The sequence below is a fragment of the Mus musculus genome, chromosome 9, assembly GCF_000001635.26.
Source record: "Mus musculus strain C57BL/6J chromosome 9, GRCm38.p6 C57BL/6J".
Lineage (NCBI taxonomy): Eukaryota > Metazoa > Chordata > Mammalia > Rodentia > Muridae > Mus > Mus musculus.
The window spans coordinates 70,721,194-70,744,983 of NC_000075.6; the positions used below are offsets into that span (position 1 = coordinate 70,721,194).

A 23,790-nucleotide genomic window follows, 5' to 3' on the forward strand; every position below is an offset into this window, starting at 1 on the left:
TCCACTGCCCTCTTCCTTCTCTTCTTTCCTTCCATTCTTTCCCTACCCTGCCTTTCCACTTTTCTCCTCTCCTTTTTTTTCTTCCCTTCCCCCTTCTCTACTTTACCCTCCCTCTCTTTCCTTTCATATGGTCTCTTCTCTCCTCTCCCTCCCTTTTCTCTCTTCTCCTCTCTTTGTAATGTTTGGGATTGAGACCATGAAAATTTGTTTTTAGTGAGAGATGTTTGTTGTTGAAGAAAAAGTCTTGTTAATAGTGTCCAGGCTGATTTCAAGCACTCCCATCCCAGTCTCATGCCACCTTTGTTAATTTAACTTTTGAGTCCTGCCCCTTTTAAAGGCATGTGCATATAGTTTTGGCTGCTTGGAAGGTTGAGGTAGGGGGAGTTTGAGGCCAATTTGAGCAATATAGCCAAGATGCTCTCTTTAAACAAAACCAAATGACTGGTGGTGCTGTAACATGGCTCAGAGGTAGAATTCTTGTGCAGCACTCGAGAAACCATGGGTTCAGAACTATCAGAGCAACTGAAATGAAGCAAGGTGAAGCTACGTGCCTCCATGTCACTTAATTCTGTGCCTCCATGTCACTTAATTCTGTTGACTTAGGTTTATGACTGTATTGAAATAGAACTAAAAGCACTCATTTTTTGATGTTACTTCTCTTAGTAGAGAATAGTACGGTAGTATTACAAATCTGTCCAGTACTTTTTTCAAAGACTCATTTTTTAAAAAGGTTTAAAAATCTTACCTCCCAGGCTGGCTTAGTTCTCAGTGTGCAGTTCATTCTCACTTTGAAATTGCAGGTTCCTAAACTCTGGTATTAAAAGCTTGAGACACTACATCTAGCTTCTTTGTCCAACATCTCAAACTAGATTATAGGAATGAGTTTTTTTAAAAATTACTTCTGAACTACTTGGCCATTTCATGTATTTATAAAATTTATAGGTGGCAAGAAGGCCAAAAAATGTACAATGTCAAGTTAGAAAGAAGGTTTTCACTTGTGGTAAATTAGGAAAAGTTTTCCAGGGTACTTTAAGTTTCTTTATTCTGGAAATACCTAGTTTATTAGAGGATCTCTTTGCTTTTTAAAAAATTTAAGTTAATGTGATGATTATTGAATGACTGCTATGTGTATGTCAGTCATTGTGCTAGGTAGTAGGCATATGATTGTCAGTATGACAGATGTTCCACTTTTATTGCTGTATAAGTAATTGTATATCTGTTTTAACTAAATACTGGTTGCTATTCATATCTCAACTTGATGTATTTTACGTGAAAATTAATTTCCCAGCACATTTATACTTAGGATAGTTGTATATATGTGAATATGTGTGTGTGTGCGCATTCATATATGAATGGCTTTTTTTTAAATAGGAGAATGTGCAAATTAAAATTTCAAGAATTTGTTGCTTTCATCAATAGGTGAAGAAGGAAGCTTTAGTCATGGGTCTGTCATTGATGGAAGATTTGAAGGTTTCATCAAGACTCGTGGTGGCACGTTTTACATTGAGCCAGCAGAGAGATACATTAAAGATCGAATCCTGCCATTTCACTCTGTCATTTATCATGAAGATGATATTAGTAAGTATTCATGCTTTATATTAGGTAGTCTTTGCAAAGGCATAGGAATCCTCATAACTGTGTGGAGACAAATGTAGCCTGGGCTGTTTCTTTCCTAAGCTTATTCAGGTTAAACAACCAGAGTGTAATAAGCAAAGTCTCCATTTAGTAAATAATGGGTCTCTGTGGTATAGCAGTTGTCAACACAGGCCAGTCATACTCTGTTGATATAAAACAACCAATTCTGTTTGAACTGTGAGTTAGCCAAACCGACTTGAACTGTCATTCTAAATTCTGGTATCAGCCAGTCTGCTTGGTTACAACATCTGATGTCTGTGGCTTCAACAGACATTGTGCTGAAGGTACAACAATGTCTTATCTTCAAATATCCATTTCTATATGAATATTTATGTAATATAGGATTTTTCTAATTTCTAAATCCACTGAGTGCTTCTCTTTAGAATCTTGAAATAATGATGTGACCACAGCCTGGTGTATGATTCCAGGCTTTCCATGGATTTGTTGGGTAATTCTTTTTCTATGTTTAAGGATAGAAAATTCATTTAACCTTTACATTTTAATTCTGTCAGTTTGTGTTTCCGTGGTTATTCAATTGTGAGACTGTACCATTAAAATAACACAAACACATTCCTGTAATTTCTATGCACCTTGAATACTTTCCTTCCTTTTTAACGTAAGCAGGCTAGTTTCTCTAGTTTTGCCTGTTTTCCTGACTTGGCAGCTTCCTTTTGCTTTCATTTTTTTTCTACAGATAGGGATTTATTATCCATATTTCATTCCTGTGCTTCGTAATATACTGGCAAATGTGAATTATTTTGCTTTTTTGCTCCATTGTCTCTGACTGTTTCTGTGTTTCCATCTGCCCAACTGCTTGTTGCTTCTGATGGTGAGCTGCTATGGGAGAATAGCCAACTTTACTTAAGGATGTGATTATGACTGTTGTTGTTTGCAGCCTCGTGGATTTATTAATGCTGCCTCGCTTGCATTTTCAGTCATCCTTATTTGATACCTTTCCCACTCTACCTGGAATTTCTTTTGGCCTCTTAAGCCTTATAGTCCTCCTCCCATAAATAGGAATATGGATTCTTTGCTTTTCTTTCTACTGACAGAACTTTTCTTCATTGGGCTTGTGTTTTTCCTTGAAATTTTCTTATAAATTAAGTCTTTTTTGCAGTTTTATCTCCACTATTACAATGTGCTTTTCTACAAATACAGGTTCTGTGGGTTTTGCCCATTTAATATTCAAGTAACAGTATCTGTGAAGTAGATCTTGATGAATTTCTAATAAAATGTTGAAATATGCTCCCTATCGAGTGTCTTCAAACTTGGACCAGGTCTTTCTGGACAAGAAAGTTGAGAAGTGTGACCGCTCAGGCTGGTTTTCCTCCTTCGGCACTGTGACTGCTGCTACGTCTGGCCATCAGCTCCCCTGTGGTTTGTGCTGCTTGTGACCTGAGATGCTTCTTTCTCCTGTGTTCTTTCTTCTGCTTATCCCTGTTTTGGTTTTTTGTTTTGTTTTGCTTTTTACATTTACACTTCCCCCTTGTTACAGCTCATAACTTCCAAATATCTTACGTCAATATTTTTTATTAGGTACCAGTAGTAGTATTAAAACTTAAAGATAGTTATGTTTAGATGATTTTGCTTATAACTTCTCTGTTAAGTGGAAATGCAGTGGTGTCAAGATGGGCATATGGGAAGCAACAGTTTATAAAAATGTTTATCACCTTTTGTTAGTGTCAAATGAATAGGTTTGTTACATTTTCATTCAGTGTATTTTAAACTTTATTCATACAAAAAGCTGAGTTGTTAGGGCAGGAGAGATGGTTCAGTGGATAAAAGTGTGCAGCATAAGTGTGAAGGCTATCCTATTATCCCATAAAAGCCTGAGAGGTGTAACAGCAGCATTTGGGAGGCAGAGCTAGCTAGACTATCCAGAACTGATGGCCCCAGGTTCACCAAGAGACTTTGAGCATAAATAAAATGGAGAGTAATCAGTAAGACACCCAATATCCAGTTTTGGCTTTGACTTGCACCTGTGCCCATGTACCCTTCCCCCACATATGTACCCCACACAGTTAGTATAAAAACCAATTTTAGCAAGTATGCTAATCAAAAACAGGGAGTTAGACTTACTTGTCTGGCAAACTGTAGTTTACCTACTCCAATTATAGGGGATTGACAAGTAAATTTACTTTTAATTGACCATTTAAACTCTGGATGTTGGTGATCCTAAAAGAAGCAGCATTAATTAGAAGGATAGTTGTAATTTAATGTTGCTTGGCACTAGATAAAATTCTTTATGTATGTTAACTATTTTACCCTCAGAGGCTCTGTGAGGTATAGGAAAACATTATTCCTGTTTTATAGGTGAGGAAAGGAAGACTTAGAATCTAATGTGACTTGTGGATATTGTCTTCTGTGCCATGTACCCATGGGGAAAAACAGTATAATCCTCATTACCCTTTACTACTAGGATTACTGGGGCTTTTCTGAAATCTGCACGCCTTCCCAAAATTATACAATTACATCTATTGCTGTGTTAGACCAAAATCTATTCTTGGGTTTCTTTTTTCTTTCCCTCAGCTAGTGAAAAGAAAGGGTCTGCTCCTAAATGCATGTTATTATTTTTACATAACTAGCTTAGTGTCAATAATTTATTTTCTTTTTTTTTTATGGTTGTAGAAGAGTAGGAAGTTCTTTTTTATTTTTTATTTTTTTTAATAATTTATTTTCACAACTGAAGTACTACTTGATTATGTATATACTGTAGGTATGTATAAGTGAACTTACATAAAGATTCTGATAATTTAGCTATGCTTTCTGAATATTCATTTTGTACCTATTGGCATAAGTGTATACATCCATGTGGAAAATGATGCTTTTGTTCTGGAGAACATTAGGTGATGTGTTTTAGGCAGAAATACTGAGCAGCCTCTCCAGGTGCTTTTGATACACACCTGGATGTGATGCTGCTCACTGCATACAGTTATCAGCTTAGAAATCACGTATGCTCAGTTCTCCATTGCAGCAGTAAAAAACACTCTCATAGTATTACACGATGACAAAGCAAAAATGCCACTTAGTTCTCTACTTGCTAGCATAGTTTATTTTGAAGAAATAGAAAAACCACTGTCTGGTAAACTAGTATTTTTTTTTAAAGAATTGTTTATTTTGTGTATATGAGTACACTGTAGCTGTTTTAGATACATCAGAAGAGGGCATCAGATCCCATTACAGATGGTTGTGAGCTACCATGTGGTTGCCAGGAATTGAACTCAGTACCTCTGGAAAAGCAGTCAGTGCTCTTAACTGCTGAGCCATCTCTTCAGCCCTCTAATAGTAATTTTAAAATGTGTAGATTTTAGGAATGCCTGACTATTTTCTCCTTGGAACCTTCTGTATACTCTGAGGCAGAAGTTTAAGTCATTTTTTTCCTGTTATATTTTCATAAAAATCCTTAAACTCTGAATTTAAAAACCTTTTAATTGTATAAAGCTATATAGAATATTTGGTTTATTCTTTTAGAGTTATTGTTTTTATTTATTTTCCTATGTGTAGACATTTGCCTGTCTCTTCTAGGAATGTAGGTGCTCAGGTTCTTAGCATGTGTTAGTTATAGCTGTATGTATCTCTTCTTTTGTGTGTGTGTACTTCAGTGAGAAAGCACATAATCTTATGAACTTAAAAATGAAGGTATTTAAAACTTTGTTTTACCATCTCAAGATGGAGATTCCATTGGTGTAGAAATGTTATTTATGGAGGCGTGAGTATATTACTTTTAATATCTTTAAAATATCAGTTAGAGAGTTGCTTTTCGTTGTGGGTTCTCTTCTCCTCTAATCACCTCGAGGAAATATAAATTTCTCCATCCATTTTACAGGTGAAAAAATTGAGAAAGCCATAAGAAATGGCAGTTATTTTTAAAATGATAGTTAAGTAGAAATGTAATATGCTTAAAAATTAAATATGAAGACACCAGGTAAATGAGGAACATCTGCAATACAGCATATAGGTTATTTGAGTAATAAAGATTCCAAGATAAAATCCAGCTTGTGTTTCATAGGGAGTTCTGACCATCCTAGACAACAGAACCAAGCCATGTCTCAAAAAACAAAACAATAAGTACAACAAACAAACTACAATGCACAAGCAAAAATTAGGTTAAAAAAAAAACGACTTATTTAGTCAGAAATTATACAAGTAGGACTTGTTGAGAAAATTTTAGATCAAGACCTTTTCTAATTTGTTACCATATGTATCTGTATATATATTTATCTTTATAAAGTAAAATATAGCTACAATAAAATACAATGTTTCAGAAGCACAAACATCAAAGATCTGTTATAAAGCAACTCTAAGAAGTAACATTGATGTTTTTTGCTCTTCTGAGAACTGCTCATGATTCTGTTTTACAGAATTTTACAAAAAGATTAGATTAGCAGGACATTGTGGCTCATGTGTGTAGTTTAGCACTCAGGAGCCTAAGGCAGGAGGATTGTGAACTTGAGGCCATACTGGACTACATAATGAGTTCCAAGACAGCCTGGGCTATATTATGAGACTTTGTCTTAAATAAGCAACATCAACCAAAAGCAGAGATTAATTTATCATACAATCTAGATGTTATAGTTGAGTATTTTCAAATGTACAATGTGGTGAAATGTTTGGGAATATTCAGTCTGTTACTAAGAAGACTGAATTTTTAAAAAAATCTTAAAATTTTACATCTGTGTTCATTTTAAAAATCATTATAATAGAGTATTGGCACATAAGTTAATACAACTCAGGATAATATTAACACATATTAGTCAAAGCATCTGGCCACTTTTTAAATTTTTTTCTTTTCAACTTTTAAAGAGCAAGTATTGTATATGTTCTGGACAAGTTCTACAGAACCATATTTCCAACTCAGCCCTTAATTTTCAATTTGTCTTTTGTAGTAATCTGTAAAAACAGAGATTTAAAACATATTTTTTGGAGAAGCAGTTTAGAAATGTTAGATAATTCCTAGTTGTTGATGGAATGAAAGCCAGTAGGAGGCTATTGAAACTATGTTTTTGTTATTGTTTTTAAATATTTGTCTTTGCATGATAGATGCCTTTGAGAAAGAGCCATAGAAAACAGCTGCTGGTTGGAAATTAAATTCAATTATATTGGTTTATAAATGTACAGGAAAGATTAAGTTAAAAAAAATGCACCGTGATAGCAAATTCTGACTTGGTACAAGAATGTGCTAAATAAAAGCTGTAACTAAAACAAAGAGGGTGGAACAATCTCATAAATCATAAATCTCATAAATAAGTTGGATATAGAAAGGCTTCCTGGGGATTGTGACATTGGATTTGAACCTTAAGACAAAAGGTCTTTGCTGAAAAGAATCTGTGATTACAGAAGCTGTTACCTGGTTGTGACCCCGTCTGTCTGTCTGTCTGTCTGTCTGTCTGTCTGTGTCTGTCTGTCTAACTAAAATTTGCCTGTCATACAGCTTAAGAAATTTGAGAAAAGAAAATTTAGAAACAAAAACAAAAAGTCCAAGAACTAACATTGGCTTTGTCTTGGAGGCACTGTGGACAGATGTACCATCCCAAGATGGACTTATAAATCAATGTGTTAAAAGTATTCTTATGTATTTCAGTTCTAAGCTTTTCAGTTCACAAGTGTGTTAGTTTTGTACTTCAACTTGTGATTTTTTTTCCTTAAAAAGCTTTTAGAGAAAGGATTTAGTTTCTTATGTTCTGGGGTTTTAGTCAATGGTTTGTTTGCCCTATTGCTTTGTGCCTCTGGGGGCAACAGTGTATATATCATGGTGGGGGAGCCTGGTAAATATTGTTCACTTTATGTCCTCTGGGAATTCAGAGAAAGTGACAGGACAGGGCCTGGGTCCAGTTATCTTCTTCACTGGTTGTTTCTAGTGACCTAATTCCTGCTAGGTTTATTCCACTGCTTTTGAGCACAATAGGTGGCCAGGCCTTCAGCAAATACTCCATTAACAGGTTTGTATGATTACTTTATTTCTTAACTGACATTTGAATGGCTGATCCTCTCTTTAGGTCCTGGTATACGGTGGTGAATACTGCAAAAGTTCATCCATTGGACTTCAAAGTCTAGTGATTCTGTTTATAATTGATCATAATACAGCAAATTTTCCTGTTGCTCTGACTCCCATGATCTCCTTCCTGCCAGCACTAATCCTTTGTTCCTAAAGGCCAGGGTGAGGGTAGACTTGCTTGAGTCAGCTCTCCCACCTGTTTCCTGGAAGATGAATGCTGTGTGTCTGCTGCTCTTTCCATCCTTCCCAACCTTACAAAGCTGGGGCTGGGGCTGGGGCTAGATCAGAGGGGATAGGGCTCTCACACCGGAATTGCAGAGAAGCATTTGGAGTCCTTCTCTACCTCTACATTCTTTGTTCTTTCTCCTCTTGGTTATTGTTATTTGGGCAACTTTGGAATAAATAGAAATTTTCTTAGTTAAGGAACAAGTTGGTGGTATGACAACAGTTTTCATATATTATCTGCTTGTGGAGGTGTTCTATTTAAATTTCTGCTCAGATTAAGGATTGAAATATTTAATTGAATTTGTGTTAAATAGCACATTACTAGATTTTAGAACTTCTTTTGTCTAAGAGAGCCCTGGTGAAGAACCTAGATCTTAACTGCACAGAGGTGCTGTCCTCACGGTAGTGAAGCTGTTGGAAGTGGGTGTTTTGTGACTGTTGGTGCTGGGCAGATAATTCAAAGAATAAATATCCTGCTTTAGTAGAGTGGATAATTGAGAGTCAACTACTTACTTCCTGTGTGAGGTGGTACCATAATGTATGTGTTATTGATATTTGTGTTTCCTACAGAAAACAAAAGCAAGAGGTTTGCATGCACAGGAACTGGAGGAAAGGCAGGAGCTCTGAGCGGATCTTTGTTTGAAACTGCCTAATGTTCTCCACTCACTGCTCATTCTTTTGAAAGAATCTCTGTTTGGCCTTTTCAGGGAACCGCAGTGCATCCTATGATTTTGCATCTCAATGAGGGCTTATTCATTAGTTGAACAAAGGCTTTTTCTAGAAATGGGGATTATATTGTCAGTAATTTTACAGAGAAAATGTCATTGTTCTTTTTTTTTTTTTTTTTTTTTTTTTTTTTTTTCCTTGTGGTTAATGTGGTGGCCAGGGAAAATAGTCTCTTAGAAATTTTGGAAGTATACAGACAAAATTATATACTTGGCCTCTGTCCTTTTTCTGTCATGAGAATTTTGTGCTGACAGAATTTGAAACATATAATAGTGTTTTGTTGCCTTGGAATTTTTTTCTTACCCTAACAAGTTTTCAAAATAATTTATGTTTTTAACTTATATAAAATATAATTTACAAAGAGAAAAACACTACTTGTTTAAACACTAATTTTAGTTTTTTCAATTACAGCATATTAAGTAAATAAATGATACTTTTATTGTTCTACATTCCCATATGCATTGATAACATTAGAAAGTTTTAGTCTTTTGACAAAAGTATTTAAACATTATAGTGGTTATAGTTTTTTCATTGTTTATTAAGGTCACTTTGTGGAGTTTGATAAGTTTGTAGGATTAGTTTTATGGCCTATGCTACTGTGCATGAGGTCTCCTTGGTGTAGCTTTGTGTGAGAGAAACTGCAAATGTACTTTGGGGTAGAATGGAGGTTTCTAGGCTGTGTTGGGAACTTAAGGCTACAGGTCATGACTTTGAACTGAGAAAGTCCTGCTTATCAGAGGTGTGGATAAAGAGTTGTATTTAAAGGGGATTTGGCTGGGAGTCAAGGGAGTAGGATAGGGGACAAAGGAAGTAAAGGTGAATGCAGTAAGTAATTATGACCCTAGATGTTATATAAACTGAATAAGCAGAAGGAAACTGCCCTATGGTAGTGCACAGGATGAGAGGCATTGGTGAATTGAAAGATTTATTGTGTTTGAATGGGTTGGGTCTATCTAGAGGTATTGTGTAGATGGTGGACAGAACATAGGATGCTGAAAGTTGACGTTGTGGAGGAGCTAGAGAAAGTACTCAAGGAGCTAAAGGGATCTGCAGCCCTATAGGTGGAACAACAATATGAACTAACCAGTACCCCCAGAGCTCGTGTCTCTAGCTGCATATGTATCAGAAGATGACCTAGTCGGCCATCAGTGGAAAGAGAGGCCCATTGGACTTGCAAACTTTTATCTGCCTCAGTATAGGGGAACACCAGGGCCAAGAAGTGGGAGGAGGAGGGGAGTGTAGGGGGTAGAATATGGGGGGCTTTTGGGATAGCACTGGAAATGTAAATGAAGAAAATACCTAATTTAAAAAAAAAGAATAGAAGGATAATAAACAGCATATCCATCTCTGAAAAAAAAAAAGGAAAAAAGGAATGAGAAGTTCAAAAGTAGAGTTGTAGACTAGAGTAAAGATCTAAGAATACTAGAGGGATCATCTGCATGAATGTTGTAGTTTCAAAGAATTATGATGGTTGATGTGAGAGTGAGTCAAGATCTAAAAATAAATAATGGGAAGTGACTTTGAATTCCTGTGGTACATGGGATAGTCACTGGTATAATCTAGTGGCTATTTTAATAATCCAAGGCAGAAAGTAGTAGATAGCCCTGAGTACTTATTAAAATGAGAGGGGGGGAGATAATTATCTTTCCAACAATAGGTTGCCCTTGACTTCATGATGAAAGTAAAGATGCTCTTGGCCTTTGCCAGATGATGGATTTTAGAGGAACTGATTTTATTAAAAACATTCTTTTTTTCCCCATTAATCAATTTATTCACTTTATATCCCATCTCCTCCTAGTCCCGCCCTCACAGGCCCTTCCCCTGTCCCTCCATCCCTCTCTGAGAAAGGAAGGGGAAGTCCTCCCTGTTACCAACCTACCCTGGCACCTCAAGTCACTGCAGGACTAAGCACATCCTCTCCCACTAAGGCCAGGGAGGACAGGCCAGAGAGGGGAACAGGATCCATAGACAGGCAGCAGAGTCAGGGTAAGCCCCCACCTCCTGTTGTTAAACATGTACTCTTGGTTATAGAGAGCTGTAATCTTTTCTCAGTGAAGTAGGGGCATAGCAGTTTTATTATTAATTCTAGGCTCCCTTTCAACTCGGAGGAGTGACAACCTATTAGATATTGGTTCTGATATGTTTCTACTGACTTTCTCTCAATTCCTGCTGCTGATAGCTCATATAGGCAATATGATATACTCTGAACACTGACACATACTTGACTATTATATGAAGACTAGAAATCTACTCTAATATCAAGTATATGTAATTGCACTGTGTTACAGATAGATGTGTTTATGTGTATAAATGTATTAACTCAAATCTTTTATCAGTAAAGGAGGAAGTAAAATACCCAGGAGATATTATTTGTTAGATTATTTTAGAATTAATAATGAAATAACTAGCCTGCATCCATAACAATGTATTGGTGAAAACCAGTGCTGATCTTAATCTCAGATGACACAGTACCAAACGCTGAAATATCCCTAAAGATCAAAATCCTTAAAGTCTAAAATAGCAGAAATTTTAAATGATGCATAGTAATGTATAGTGGGTAGTTGTAATTGCTTTAGGAGGCTGAGATATGGGAGTCCAGTTCAAGAGTTTGAGGCTAGCATGTGCAATATGGCGAGGCCCTGCCACTCCTCTCTAAAACATCACCACTCTAAAAGACTAAAGTCCCAAATGTTGGTGTCCCAAAAGATGAAATCTCCAAAACAAAAATTCTCGTGTGTGTGTGTGTGTGTGTGTGTGTGTGTGTGTGTGTATAAAGTGAGCTATGTGTGAGGAACAGAAAGGCAGATTCTAGGTAAGGGATTAGTCTTGCCATATGGCAGCCCAAAGGTTTCATTTTAAAACTGTTCTCAGGTGTAATGGCTCATGCTTGTAATCCTAGAACTGGACAGGCTGAGGTGAGGGGGAATCATGAGTTTGAGGCCAGCCTGGATTACATAGTAAGTTTTAAATCAGCCTTAACTACATAGGGAGACCCTGCTTAAAACAACAAAACAAAACAAGGCTGTTTTTTGTCTTCATTTGCTTTTGTTTTAGCTGGTGAAATTTGAAAATAATTATTTGCAGAGTAGGATAAGAAGACTTTTGTTCTACAGTGTTGCATTTTGAATATTACATGTTATATATAATAGTATATTATATTATATGCAGTATATTATGTGCCAGTTTTGTGATTTGTATGAGTGTGTTTCAAATGGATTTCCCAGTACCAAAAAAAGAGTGTGTGGAGATGATTCAGTCGTCTTGCAGGCATGATGATCTCTGAGTGCATAACCAGCGTGCATGTAATAAACTAGAACAGACAACTTATGCAGGCTCCTTGCCAGCAGGTCCAGGCAAGAGGAGAGAGGTCCTGGTCTTACTGGGGTCTCTCTGGGGCTGAGCTAGATGGCGAGTGTCGATGGCCCAAAAGAAAACATACAGAGCCAGGAGTCCTGTAGAAGCAGGAACTCAACTTTATGGCACTGGCCTCTCGCTTATATAAGTTCAGAACATAGGGAGGGGAGTCTTGGTGGGTAAGATGATATAGGAGGCAGAGAAGTGTGACAGAGGATATGGAGTGATGGACAGGGCCAGTGGCAGAGCTCTACAACAGCAAGGGCGGGGCAGAGGCAGGGCCAAACAGGTCTTGCTGAGTCACCCCAATAAGTGGGGAGTGACTGAGACAGGTCTCAAAATTCAAGCCAGTCTCAGGTTTGTCCTCAAGGCCCAAACCAGAGCCTAAATGGGGCCCAACAAACTTACACCTGCATTACCAGCATTGGAGAGGTGAGACAGGAGGATCTCTGGAGTTTGCTAGATAGGTAGGCTAACTGAATCAGTGAATTCCAGGTTTAGCAGGAGACCCTGTCTCTAAAATAAAACAAACAAACATGGTGGTGTGGTGATGGTGGTGGTAGTGGTAGTGTCATCGTCTAGAGAGATGGCTTAGTGGTTAAGAACACTGGCTGCTTTTCCAGAGGACTTAGGCTCTATTCCAGTACCTACACAGTAGCTCACAACTGCCTATAACTTCAGTTCCAGGAGAGTCAGTACTTTTTTCTGGCCTCAACAGGCACCAGGCATGCAAGTGGCTCACAGACAAAAATATTCAGACAAAATGCCCACATACATTTAAACAGAAAGAAAGAAAGAAAGAAAGAAAGAAAGAAAGAAAGAAAGAAAGAAAGAAAGGAAGGAAGGAAGGAAGGAAGGAAGGAAGGAAAAAAGAAAGAAAGGAAAAAAGAAAAGAAAAGAAAAAAGAAAGGGCAGGCAGGGAAGGAAGGCAAGGAAGGAACAGAAAGAGGAAGGGAGGGAGGGAGGGAGGGAGGGAGGGAGGGAGAGAGAGAGAGAGAGAGAGAGAGAGAGAGAGAGAGAGAGAGAGAGAGGAGCAGGTGGATTGAAAAGACCCCCAATGTTGAACTCGTGTGGACATGCAAGCACATATACATACACCACATATATATATGTACCATTGCTGTTACCATGGAACAACACAGAATCATGGCATGACAGTAGGTGCAGAAATCTAGTAGTGAATGCTCATGTCTACATATATAGACTACATAGGGATTTCAAAAGGAGCAGCACCACATGACCTAAAAGACAAGCAAACAGCTGTTCATTCCTATACAGTACTTCAACATAAAGCTGATGCTGTAAAAGTCAGCCAGCTCTCATATGCTTCTTCTGTACAGTTGCTAGTCTTTCTCTGTAGTGTACTTTTTCATATGCGGAACTTTGAGTATTTTTCATTTTCGTTTTTTCACTGTTTAAAATTTAACATTATTTTCTGTAATTTGCTATGCTATTTATTTTATCCCTTATTATTTATAATACTGAAAGTAAATAGTAGTTTGGACTAGGTTCAGTTTTATTTTATGGAGTTTTGTGTGTTTGACTCCATGAAAATACATTATAAGCTGGGCATAGTGGTGTCTTTATTCCTAGCACTTGGGAGGCAGAAACAGGCAGATCTGAGAGTTCTAGGCCAACCTCTATATTGGAAGTTCTCGAGCAACCAGAGCTACATGTTAAGATCTTATATCAAAGCTAACAAAACCTGTAGCATTACCTTAGGTGTAAATTGTATGTGTGTGTGTGTGTGTGTGTGTGTGTGTGTGTGTGTGTGTGTGTGTGTATGTGTGTATGTGTGTATGTGTGTACACATCATTGAACTATCCTTATTTAGTCAAGAATTTTTGCATTTTTGAATGATAAGCTTCTTTTGAGAACTTGGCTATTGAAGTAACTGCATACATAATGTTGTTCTTGTGTGGTTTTTAATTGATCTAATCAAAAGATTCAGTTTGTCACTGTGTATTGAATGCTTTACATATAGTTTATGTATAGTTGCTTTACATATAGAATGCTCTGTCCATATTCACCCGCCTACCTCTTGGACCTGATGGCTGCCATTAGTAAGCCAGTTGTGCTGAGGCAGTGCTTAGTACTTACAGACGTGTGCTTTATTGCTTTAAAGAAATTTTTTTTTCAAAAATTTGTGCAAAGTGGCCTTTAAAAAACTTTTTCGTGCCGGGTGGTGGTGGCACACACCTTTAATCCCAGCACTTGGGAGGCAGAGGCAGGCAGATTTCTGAGTTCGAGGCCAGCCTGGTCTACAAAGTGAGTTCCAGGACAGCCAGGGCTACACAGAGAAATCCTGTCTCGAACTCCCCCTCCCCAAAAAAACTCTGTTTCGTGTTTTTTATGTTTCTTAAACAAGTTCTCTTTTAAAAGTGTAAGTAAATGACCAAAGGAGTTTTAAAAGGTTTTTAGTGGTGTATGTGCACACCAATGTACGTGTGTGTGCACACAGACAGGCTTGAGGAGCAGCTCCAGCTCTGTCCAGCAGTCACTCACTTAGTCTTTCCTTCCTACCTACCTCCCTTCTCTCTCCTTCCTTCCTTCCTTCCTTCCTTCCTTCCTTCCTTCCTTCCTTCCTTCCTTCCTTCCTTCCTTTTTGAGCAAGAGTACAGAGTCTCTTAGAATTTACATTCTTTTTTGAAAATACATAAGATATTTATTTCTATATATTGTTACACTTGGCAGTGAAATCAATGGCTGTTGACAAAGGTACAAATCTTACCAATAGATGCACAGAAACAGCCAGAACGTTTTCCATTTCAAAGTCATTAGGCCATTACAGGATTCATAGCTAGAGAACATTTTATTATTATTATTCAAATCATAGTATCATTCTGCTATTGCCAGATTGGAGTCTATTAGCCATTCAGGACAAAAGATCAGGGAGGATCATATTGTGGCTAATTACTTGAGCTAGAACTTGTTTGTCTGTGATACCTTACTTGAAGCTATGAAGTTCGTTCTACAGACATATGCCTAGGATAATGAGAAGTAGTTTGGTCAATGACTTTTAAATTGCTTTTTTTCAAAAAATAAAATTTGAAAGTTTAATAATGTTTTTAAAGGTCTGAATACATGGTATGCTAATATAAAAGGGTATGTATTATGTTGAACAGATCATTCCTACCCAACTCTAGCACACACTTTTTTTTTTAGTGGTAGGTGGTATTGAGGTGTAAAGAGAGGAGGAGGAGGAGGAGGCATTTGGGTAATGTTATTGTGAAACTTGCTGCAAGTGGTTCGATCACAGAGGTTGTCTTTTGAAACTCTTAGTTTCAGTAGTCATTTATTTGGGAGTAATATCTATGAGGTCTTGTGTCTGTTCTCTCATTTGAGTGTAAGATGGAGTTTGAATGTGGCTGGGGGTGGGGGCTGGGAGGTTAGGATGTAACAGCTTTAGAAACTTCATAATAAATTAAAACTGTAAGCATAGTTCTTTGCAGGAGAGTGCCCAATTCAGTTCAGTAAAAATTGTATCAAATATTGAATAATTTTTCCTATTAAACTTAGATTAGCCTAAGGTAAATGTTAAGATGGGATCTTATTATTAAATGAAGTATTGGCACCATTCTTAGAAATTTATATAGAGGCATCATGTACTTACTCACAAAGGAAAACCAAGAACATGGCATACTAATTGAATAGTAATTTATTTGCTCCTCATATTGAAACAAGAATTTAAAAATTTAAATATCACAGTTTATATAGTAAACCATTTAGTATGTCAGTACTCCTAGAACTTTTGTTTTTCATTTGCTTCTGTAGTCACCGCTGTCATAGTTACTTTTCTGTTGCTGTGAAGACACCATGATCAAGGCAACTTACAGAAGAAAGAGATTATTGGGGGCTTACAGTTTGAGGGTGAGTCTATGATCATGATGGCAGGGAGCATGGCAGCAGACAGGCAGGCATGTCTTGAGCAGTAATTGAGTGCTTACATGTTGAGACAACAACCACAAGGCAGAAAGAGTTAACTGGGTATGATACAGGCTTTTGAAACCTTAAAGCCCATCCCCAAGTGACACACCTCCAATAAGGCCATATCTCCTAATCCTTTCTAAATAGTTCTACCGACTGTTAGATAACCAATTAATCCTGGGGGAAAACTATTTCTCCCACTCTCAGCATTCCTTAGTTGCCTGTAGTTCTTTGACTAGGGTTGGGGACTTGTAGGCTTTTTCCTATCTACTTTAGCATGCCCATTGGTGTCATCCATGTTCAGCTCATGTTTGGGCAAAGTGGCCTTTAAAAAACTTTTTCGTGCCGGGTTTCGTGTTGGTGAGACTTTATGGATGTGGCTTCTGACATTTCTAGGAGACAAATTCCCAGATCTTCTTACTCTTACAGTCTTTCTGCCTTCTCTTTTACGGTGTTCCCTGTGGGAGTGTTTTGTAGATATATTCATTGGGACTGGGTTTCAACTCTGTATTTTGATTGGTTGTGGTTTTCTGTAATGGTCTCTGTTGCAAAAAAGAGATTTTCTTGATGTGGGGTGAAGACTATACTTCCAGGTTGAAGGACAAATGTTTAGATTTTTGTTAGAAATTATGCTGGTTTATTTAGTAAAGTGATAGTTGTAGAGTTTCCTCTAATATCCATGAGTTCACTAGCACTGAGTGGTTAGCTAGGTTTCCAGTACTTGAAATGGTTTTTAATTAATTAATTAATTAATTTTTTTATACTCCATATTTTATTCCCCACCTTAGTAATAGTGTCAGACCTTAGGACCTTGAGCTGGATCCCACTTTGGGCCTGTCACTGGACCTTCTTTTCCTCAGGCTCCTCTCCATTTCCATCCCTGTAATTCTTTCAGACAGGAACAATTATGGGTCAGAGTTGTGACTGTGGGATGGCTCCCCCTCTCCCTCATTTGATGCCTTGTCTTCCTGCTGGAGGTGGGCTCTATAAGTTCCCTCTCTCTATTGTGGAGCATTTCATCTAAGGTCCCTCCCTTTGAGTCCTGAGAGTCTCTCACCTCCCAGGTCTCTAGTGCATTCTAGAGGGTCCCCCAAACCTATCTCCTGAGGTTGCCTGTTTCCATTCTTTCTGCTGGCCCTCAGAGCTTCAGTCCTTTTCTCTCACCCAATTAGCAGATCAGGTTCCCCTCTCACCCCCACTCCCCCGCCCCATCCACTTTTCCTCCCAGGTCCCTTCCCTTCCTCCCCACTTGTGATTGCAGTCACAAGTGGTTTTCTTCTTCTTAAGCAAGTCTTAAACCCAATTAGAGCTGTTGGATGCCTCCAAGGTATGTGTGATCCTACTACACTATTAGCTCCTTGCCTTCCTCTTTTGGAAGCTGCATGGTGCCTTCTGGTACCATGAAAGCTAGTCCTCGAGGGAGAGGCATTCAAGTCAGTTTCAGTTAAGGGCATCAGAACTTTGTTTTCACCTCAGGGAGCAACCAAGGGCAGCAGCAATAGGCTGTATGTTCTGAGAATCTTCTGGACAACCCTGACCAAGAGTTCAAACAGCCTTCTCATGTCTGGTTTTGGTGGTTTTTTTTTAGGTGGTCCTTGACTGTTGATGGGAGCATTGCCATCTCAGATGAGAAATTCACTAAAACTATTTAAATACATTTATGTCAGAACTTTATGTATTATAAGGTTTTTGTTAAGGTTGATAATTAATAGTATGGTTCCTCATCACACTATCATCTTGTTATCATACCATGTCCTTTTCAGACATCCTTACTGTTAATTTTCCTTCCTTCCTTCCTTCCTTCCTTCCTTCCTTCCTAAGAGCCCATTTTTTCCTATCTTCCTCTCAGATCCTTCCCCTTTATACTCTTCCCACTTTCTTCTATTTTTATCCTCCACTCCCTCCTAAGGAGCCCCCCACTTTGGGAAAAGTGATCCCTGTTCAGATCACTGTACCCTCTACTCTGCCTCTATTGTTCCCCAACCCCCATCCTGGCAATGGTCCCATTTTACCTGGTTTCTACAGTTGCTGCTCAAGCACTTTACAGTGCACACTGTCCTACTTACATCTTGGTGTTTGATTTTGTACGTTCTCTTAATTGTGCTTATTGGATTGGATTGTAAACTATACTTATGAACTTGGTAAGAAGTTTTTAGAATGTTGAGAGAATAGAATAAGTAAATTGAATAGCTTATTTGAAAACAAAAACAGCTTAGCTAAGGATAAATTAATGTATGAAGAGAGAACAAATGATAAAATACTAGTTTGAATAGCATTAATTTGGATTATACATGGGATAAATTTAAAATAAATCTACTTTTTATCGTGCCATGAAATGTTTTTGGAGGTCACTTTATCTGAGGCCAGTTAGTATTCGTAGAAGGACCTAAAACCAAAGGTACATATATTGACCTTACTGTGTTCAAATTGAGGGAATTTGTACATTTGTAGTGTGGAAAATATAATGTACTGAAAGGAAAGTTATAAATATCAAAATGAGGTAAATTACAGTTTTAAGATGTTCTTTTTATCCATAGTGGGAAAGTTAAGTCCAAAATAAAAAATGATTATGATTCTGTTTTTGAGTTCAGAAGTTGTCCACAGACAAAAAGCTAGATTTTTATCAAGGAAGACAGTTGCTAAGATTCAGGTCCCTAGCATAGTGTCTTTCTCGTGAATGTTCAGTAAACACTTACGGCCTTCATTAATTATGATAGTTAATTTTTAAAATGTACTTCTATTTGGTATGTATGTTGCCTGCATGTGTGTCTGTGCACCATATTTGTGTCTGGTATTTACAGAGGCATTGGATGGATCCCCTGGAACTGGAATTACATTCATTTGTGAGATGCCATGTGGGTGCTGGGATTTGAAACCAGGTCTTCTAAGAAGAGGCTGGAAAAAGAGGCTCTTAACCACTATACCATCTCTCCAGCCCCAAATTAGGATAGTCAATTTTTATTGATAAGATGCTGGCTCTATCTAAATACATAACAATGATTTTTCTTCTCTGCTTTAGACTATCCCCATAAATACGGCCCACAGGGGGGCTGTGCAGATCACTCCGTTTTTGAAAGGATGAGGAAGTACCAAATGACTGGAGTAGAGGAAGGAGCCCGGGTAAGGATTTCAGCGTTCTCTAAGTTAAGCAGAATGCACTTGGGCAAGTGTTTCTTCATTTCACACATATGTTCTAGGAGTTGTGAAACATTTATACCACTGTTGTGAAATATTCCCATTTAAATAAATGAAAATTAACTATCCTAATTTGGGGCTGGAGAGATGCTATAGTGATAAAGAGCCTCTTCTTTCAGCCTCTTCCAGAAGACCTGGTTTCGACTCCAAGAGGCCATCCACACAATTCAGCAGTAGTAAAGCGGTGGCTGATCACCTGTTTTAAAACTGAATCTTGAATCTTTAGACAAACCAAGATGATTATTCACCCTAAATAAAAGCTCAGTGCTTTGGACATTTTAATTACACATTGATCTTTCCCTTTTTCCATTTGATATTTAAAACTTTTTCATCACAAACATTCTCTGATAGATTACCATGCTCCCAGGTCTTTACAGCATTTAAGTGTCTAAGCAAATGCTAGATAAACACTCCAGGGGAAAACAGGCTTTAAGAATATGTAAAACTGCCCATGGTAGTGAACACCGTGCTGGAATCTCAGTACTGGGAGGCTGAAGCAGTATGAAAGATAACAAATGTTTTCTCAGGTTCTTAAACTTTCTGTGAATAGTTAAAACTATATTTGATTTTGTTAACTTAAGGATTATATGGTTATCTCTAAGTTAACTTCTTCCTCTAAAATATAAGAATCCAGAAAGACTGAAAAAAAACCCTAACATACAAGATATAAGTATTTCAAATTCCTACCAGTATTATATATATTTTGTTAATATCAAAGTAGACTTTAGGCAAGAAAGCAACAATAAAATAAATATTTATAAAAAGGTTTAGTTCTCTCATGTTGTAGCAATAAATTGAAACTTATATAAAGCCGGGCCTGGGGCTGTAGCTCACTTGATAGATGCCTGTATTCCTAGCACTTGGGAGTACAGGTAAGAAGATCTGAACTTCAAGATTGTCCTTAGCTCCACTTCCAATTTAAGGCTAGCCTTGCTATTATGAGACCTTGTCTCTAAAATAGAACAATACAGCTAAAGTTGACTAACTCAAAAGGAGCAGTAGAAAGACCATATGACAGATTTTAGTCCACTTCTTAGAGAATAATTAGACAAAGAATAAAGCCCAATAAAGATACAGAAATTCTGAATTATATAATTGATAAACTTGACCGCTTAACTTATGTTAATTCCTTTACTTGACAGTTTTTTTCACATTTAAGAATAACTTAATTTAAACATTTTTACTCCTTATCTGGGGATCCATCCCATAATCAGCTTCCAAACGCTGACACCATTGCATACACTAGCAAGATTTTGCTGAAAGGACCCAGATATAGCTGTCTCTTGTGAGACTATGCTGGGGCCTAGCAAACACAGAAGTGGATGCTCACAGTCAGCTATTGGATGGATCACAGGGCTCCCAATGGAGGAGCTAGAGAAAGTACCCAAGGAGCTAAAGGGATCTGCAACCCTATAGGTGGAACAAAATATGAACTAACCAGTACCCCGGAGCTCGTGTCTCTAGCTGCATATGTATCAGAAGACGGCCTAGTCGGCCATCAGTGGAAAGAGAGGCCCATTGGTCGTGCAAACTTTATATGCCTCAGTACAGGGGAACGCCAGGGCCCAGAAGTGGGAGTTGGTAGGTGGGGGAGTGGGTGGGGGAGCGTATGGGGGACTTTTGGGATACCATTGGAAATGTAAATGAAATAAATACCTAAAAAAAATTTTTTTTTTACTAAAAAAAATATTTTCATATTGGAGCATTCAGACTTCCCTCCCAAAGTTAAAAAAAAAAAAAAAGCTGTATATACAACTTTAAGTGTAGCTAAGATTAACATGTGTATGAAGTAACATGATTGTAAAGATAAACTATATAACACAAATTTGGGCCCATGAAGTATTTTTCAGTCATTTTCAAGCTGAACAGATTGGTACCTAGAAACAACCTAAATGAGTATATAGAGGAAAATAGTATTAAAGACATGCTTCCTCCAAATGTCCTGCTTAGGACTGTATTGATTCTCCCCTCCCCCATGACTGGGAATTGAATTTAGGGCTCACTCTTGGTTAGAGTGCTAGCCAAGCACTCAACAACTGAGCTATATAACTCGCCCAGTAGAATTCGGGGTTTTTTGTTTGTTTGTTTGTTTTTGTTTTTGAACTATAATAGTATTTGAAACTTTTATTTAAAATTGTGTATTTTTATGATATAGTTTCTGTAATACATATAGACTAAAATGACTATTATAGGAAACAAATTAATGTTTTCATTATCACACTGTTACATCTCCTCTTGTGAACATAATACAGCATTTAAGTTTGTATAAATTAACAGAATTATCAAGGAAGAAGGAAAACATAAAATGCGAATGTAGATTTAGAATTGTGACTTAAAACTTAAGTTCTATGTGACTGTCAAGTTAGGCTTAACATGATGTTTTTGATGTCTTAAACATTTTGAATGTTTGAATTCAGCAGTTGTGGTAATTCATTAAAGAAATACTTTCTGTTAAATTTACTAAGTGATGACAATCTAGTGAAAAAGAAACACAATGTGGTTCCTCTTCAAAAACATATATTCTAGTTGTTGATGAGTTAGGGACAGAAATTAAACAGAAGATAATAAATGTAAGGTTGCATTGTAGAAGGAAGATAGGTGCATAGCTCTGTGAAGTGATAAAATGGGTGAATTAACAGTCTCTATATCTGAGGAAAGACACTAACTGGATCCAGAGAGACAGCATAAGTGACATACAAAGAATGGCGGGAGGCAGACAGGCTGTGTGCTTTAGAATCATAGAAGGCTTCAGTTTTGCAAAGATTACAGTATGAAAACCAGTTCAAAGTCCAGACATGGTAGGTAGCTTTAGGTGAAGTGGCAGAGCCAGAGAAAATGGCTGGAGGAGATAAATTTGCTAAGACTAGGTCATAGATGGGAAAGGAAAGATGATATTAAATTATTATGCATGACGCTTTATATTTAAATGAATATATTTTATATACCTTGAAAATGTTTTTAAAGATGGAGGAATTGTTTGAATAGTAAGTTCCCATGTGGAAAATATTTTATGGACAAAGTGTTATTTATAAGTAAATTCTAAATATTATAAAATGTATGCAACATGATGTACATATTTATAGGTTTGGTGCAAACTCCCAAACAAAGAGACTGGGAATCCTAACACACACACACACACACACACACACACACACACACACACACACACAAATAGTAACACCTTAGGAAATGGAAATGCTGAGGAATCTGATCTCATACACTGTGTGTGTGTGTGTGTGTGTGTGTGTGTGTGTGTGTGTGTGTGTGTGTGTGTGTGTGTGTTTGGATTCCCAGTCTCTTTGTTTGGGAGTTTGTCATTGGCTATAGTAGAGTACAGTTGTCCTGCTGAGCCATACAACACAAGCGCATGGCGGCCCTCCACTCCTAGCTTTTGGTGTCCACTAGCCACTTCTCACACTTGTACCTTTCTTCCTAACTTCTAGTGGCCCTTTTATACTATGAGGTATTTTCTAGTGACCTTAGAAAAGCTTGGGGGTATTGCATAGCCATGTGATTTAAAATTGTTTAACATATGTGTTCTTAACTGTAAAACTGTAATTGTAAAACAAGCTAATAATCAGAAATGACTTTGACGTACAGGCACATCCAGAGAAGCATGCTGCTAGTAGTGGTCCTGAGCTCCTGAGGAAAAAACGCACAACTCTGGCTGAAAGAAATACTTGTCAGCTCTATATCCAGACAGATCACCTGTTCTTTAAATACTATGGAACACGAGAAGCTGTGATTGCTCAGGTACTGAAAGTTACTCATTGTGTTACGTGTTTTCTCCTATTGTTTTGTATTATTGTTTCAGTTGTGTCATAGGAAAGTCTGTAAACTTAGTGTAGAGGAGATGGAAAGTCCAGTTTAGATTTTGGATTGCCAAACAGAAGAGAGATAAAGGAAACAATTTTAATTAAAAGTTGCTAGTAACATTGGAACTTAGGCTTTTGTTCTTTGTTTTGTTTTGTTTTGGGGAAAAAGTGTTTTGGATTTGGGTCTGGTGACATGCATGGTAAACAAGTATGAAACTCACCTTTGTAAACAGTTCCGTTTTTCATTTGGATTTTGCAAGAGAAAACAGGAATTTTCTCTTAGCTAGAAGTCTATAATTTCTGTTTTGTATTTCATTGTATTTACTTAGCATTTTCCAAGTAAAATTATTATTTATAGTTGTCCCCATCTTCCCTGCTGAGAACAGGTTCTTTGTGGCCCAGAGTGGCTTGTGCTCACTTCATTCTGAGGGTGTCCTGGAAGTTATGGTAATCCTTCCATTTCAGCCTCCTGAGTGTGCTGGGATTACAGGTTTGCTGTACCTGTATGAAAATCTTTATGAAAATAGAATATTTTAGGGTACCCTTTAAAATGTCTTTTTATGTTGAAGATACCTAGAGAAAGTTTATTAAATTTATTTTTGACAAAGAATTTGAGCATGAGAAGATAGAAGTGCTGTGGTATAAATGATGATTACGTTTTGGTGGTGGGGATTGACAGGGTTTTAAGAAATGTGAGAAATAGAAAGGATGCAATAAGCTATAATTTGAGAATAATGGAATAATGGAGAGCAATGAGCACAGTTAAAGACTGGGAAGCACCTTTGTAGAGAGACAGTATAAACACGGGTAATGTTAATATCCCCACAGTATTTTTTTTGTTGTTGTTTTTTTTTTTTTTGTTTTTTTCGAGACAGGGTTTCTCTATATAGCCCTGGCTGTCCTGGAGCTCACTTTGTA

At 37.4% G+C, this 23,790-nt stretch overlaps 1 protein-coding gene across 3 annotated transcripts in view; it reads left to right on the forward strand.

Moving 5' to 3' along the window:
• Positions 1-23,790, forward strand: part of Adam10 (a disintegrin and metallopeptidase domain 10) — a 101,286-nt gene that overhangs the window by 42,250 nt on the left and 35,246 nt on the right. For all 3 annotated transcript variants that reach the window (XM_030244027.1, NM_007399.4, XM_011242657.3), the window contains 3 exons: positions 1,420-1,578; positions 18,882-18,982; positions 22,658-22,810. In XM_030244027.1, coding sequence (XP_030099887.1) covers positions 1,420-1,578; positions 18,882-18,982; positions 22,658-22,810 — 413 coding nt within the window. The remainder of the gene's footprint in view (positions 1-1,419; positions 1,579-18,881; positions 18,983-22,657; positions 22,811-23,790) is intronic.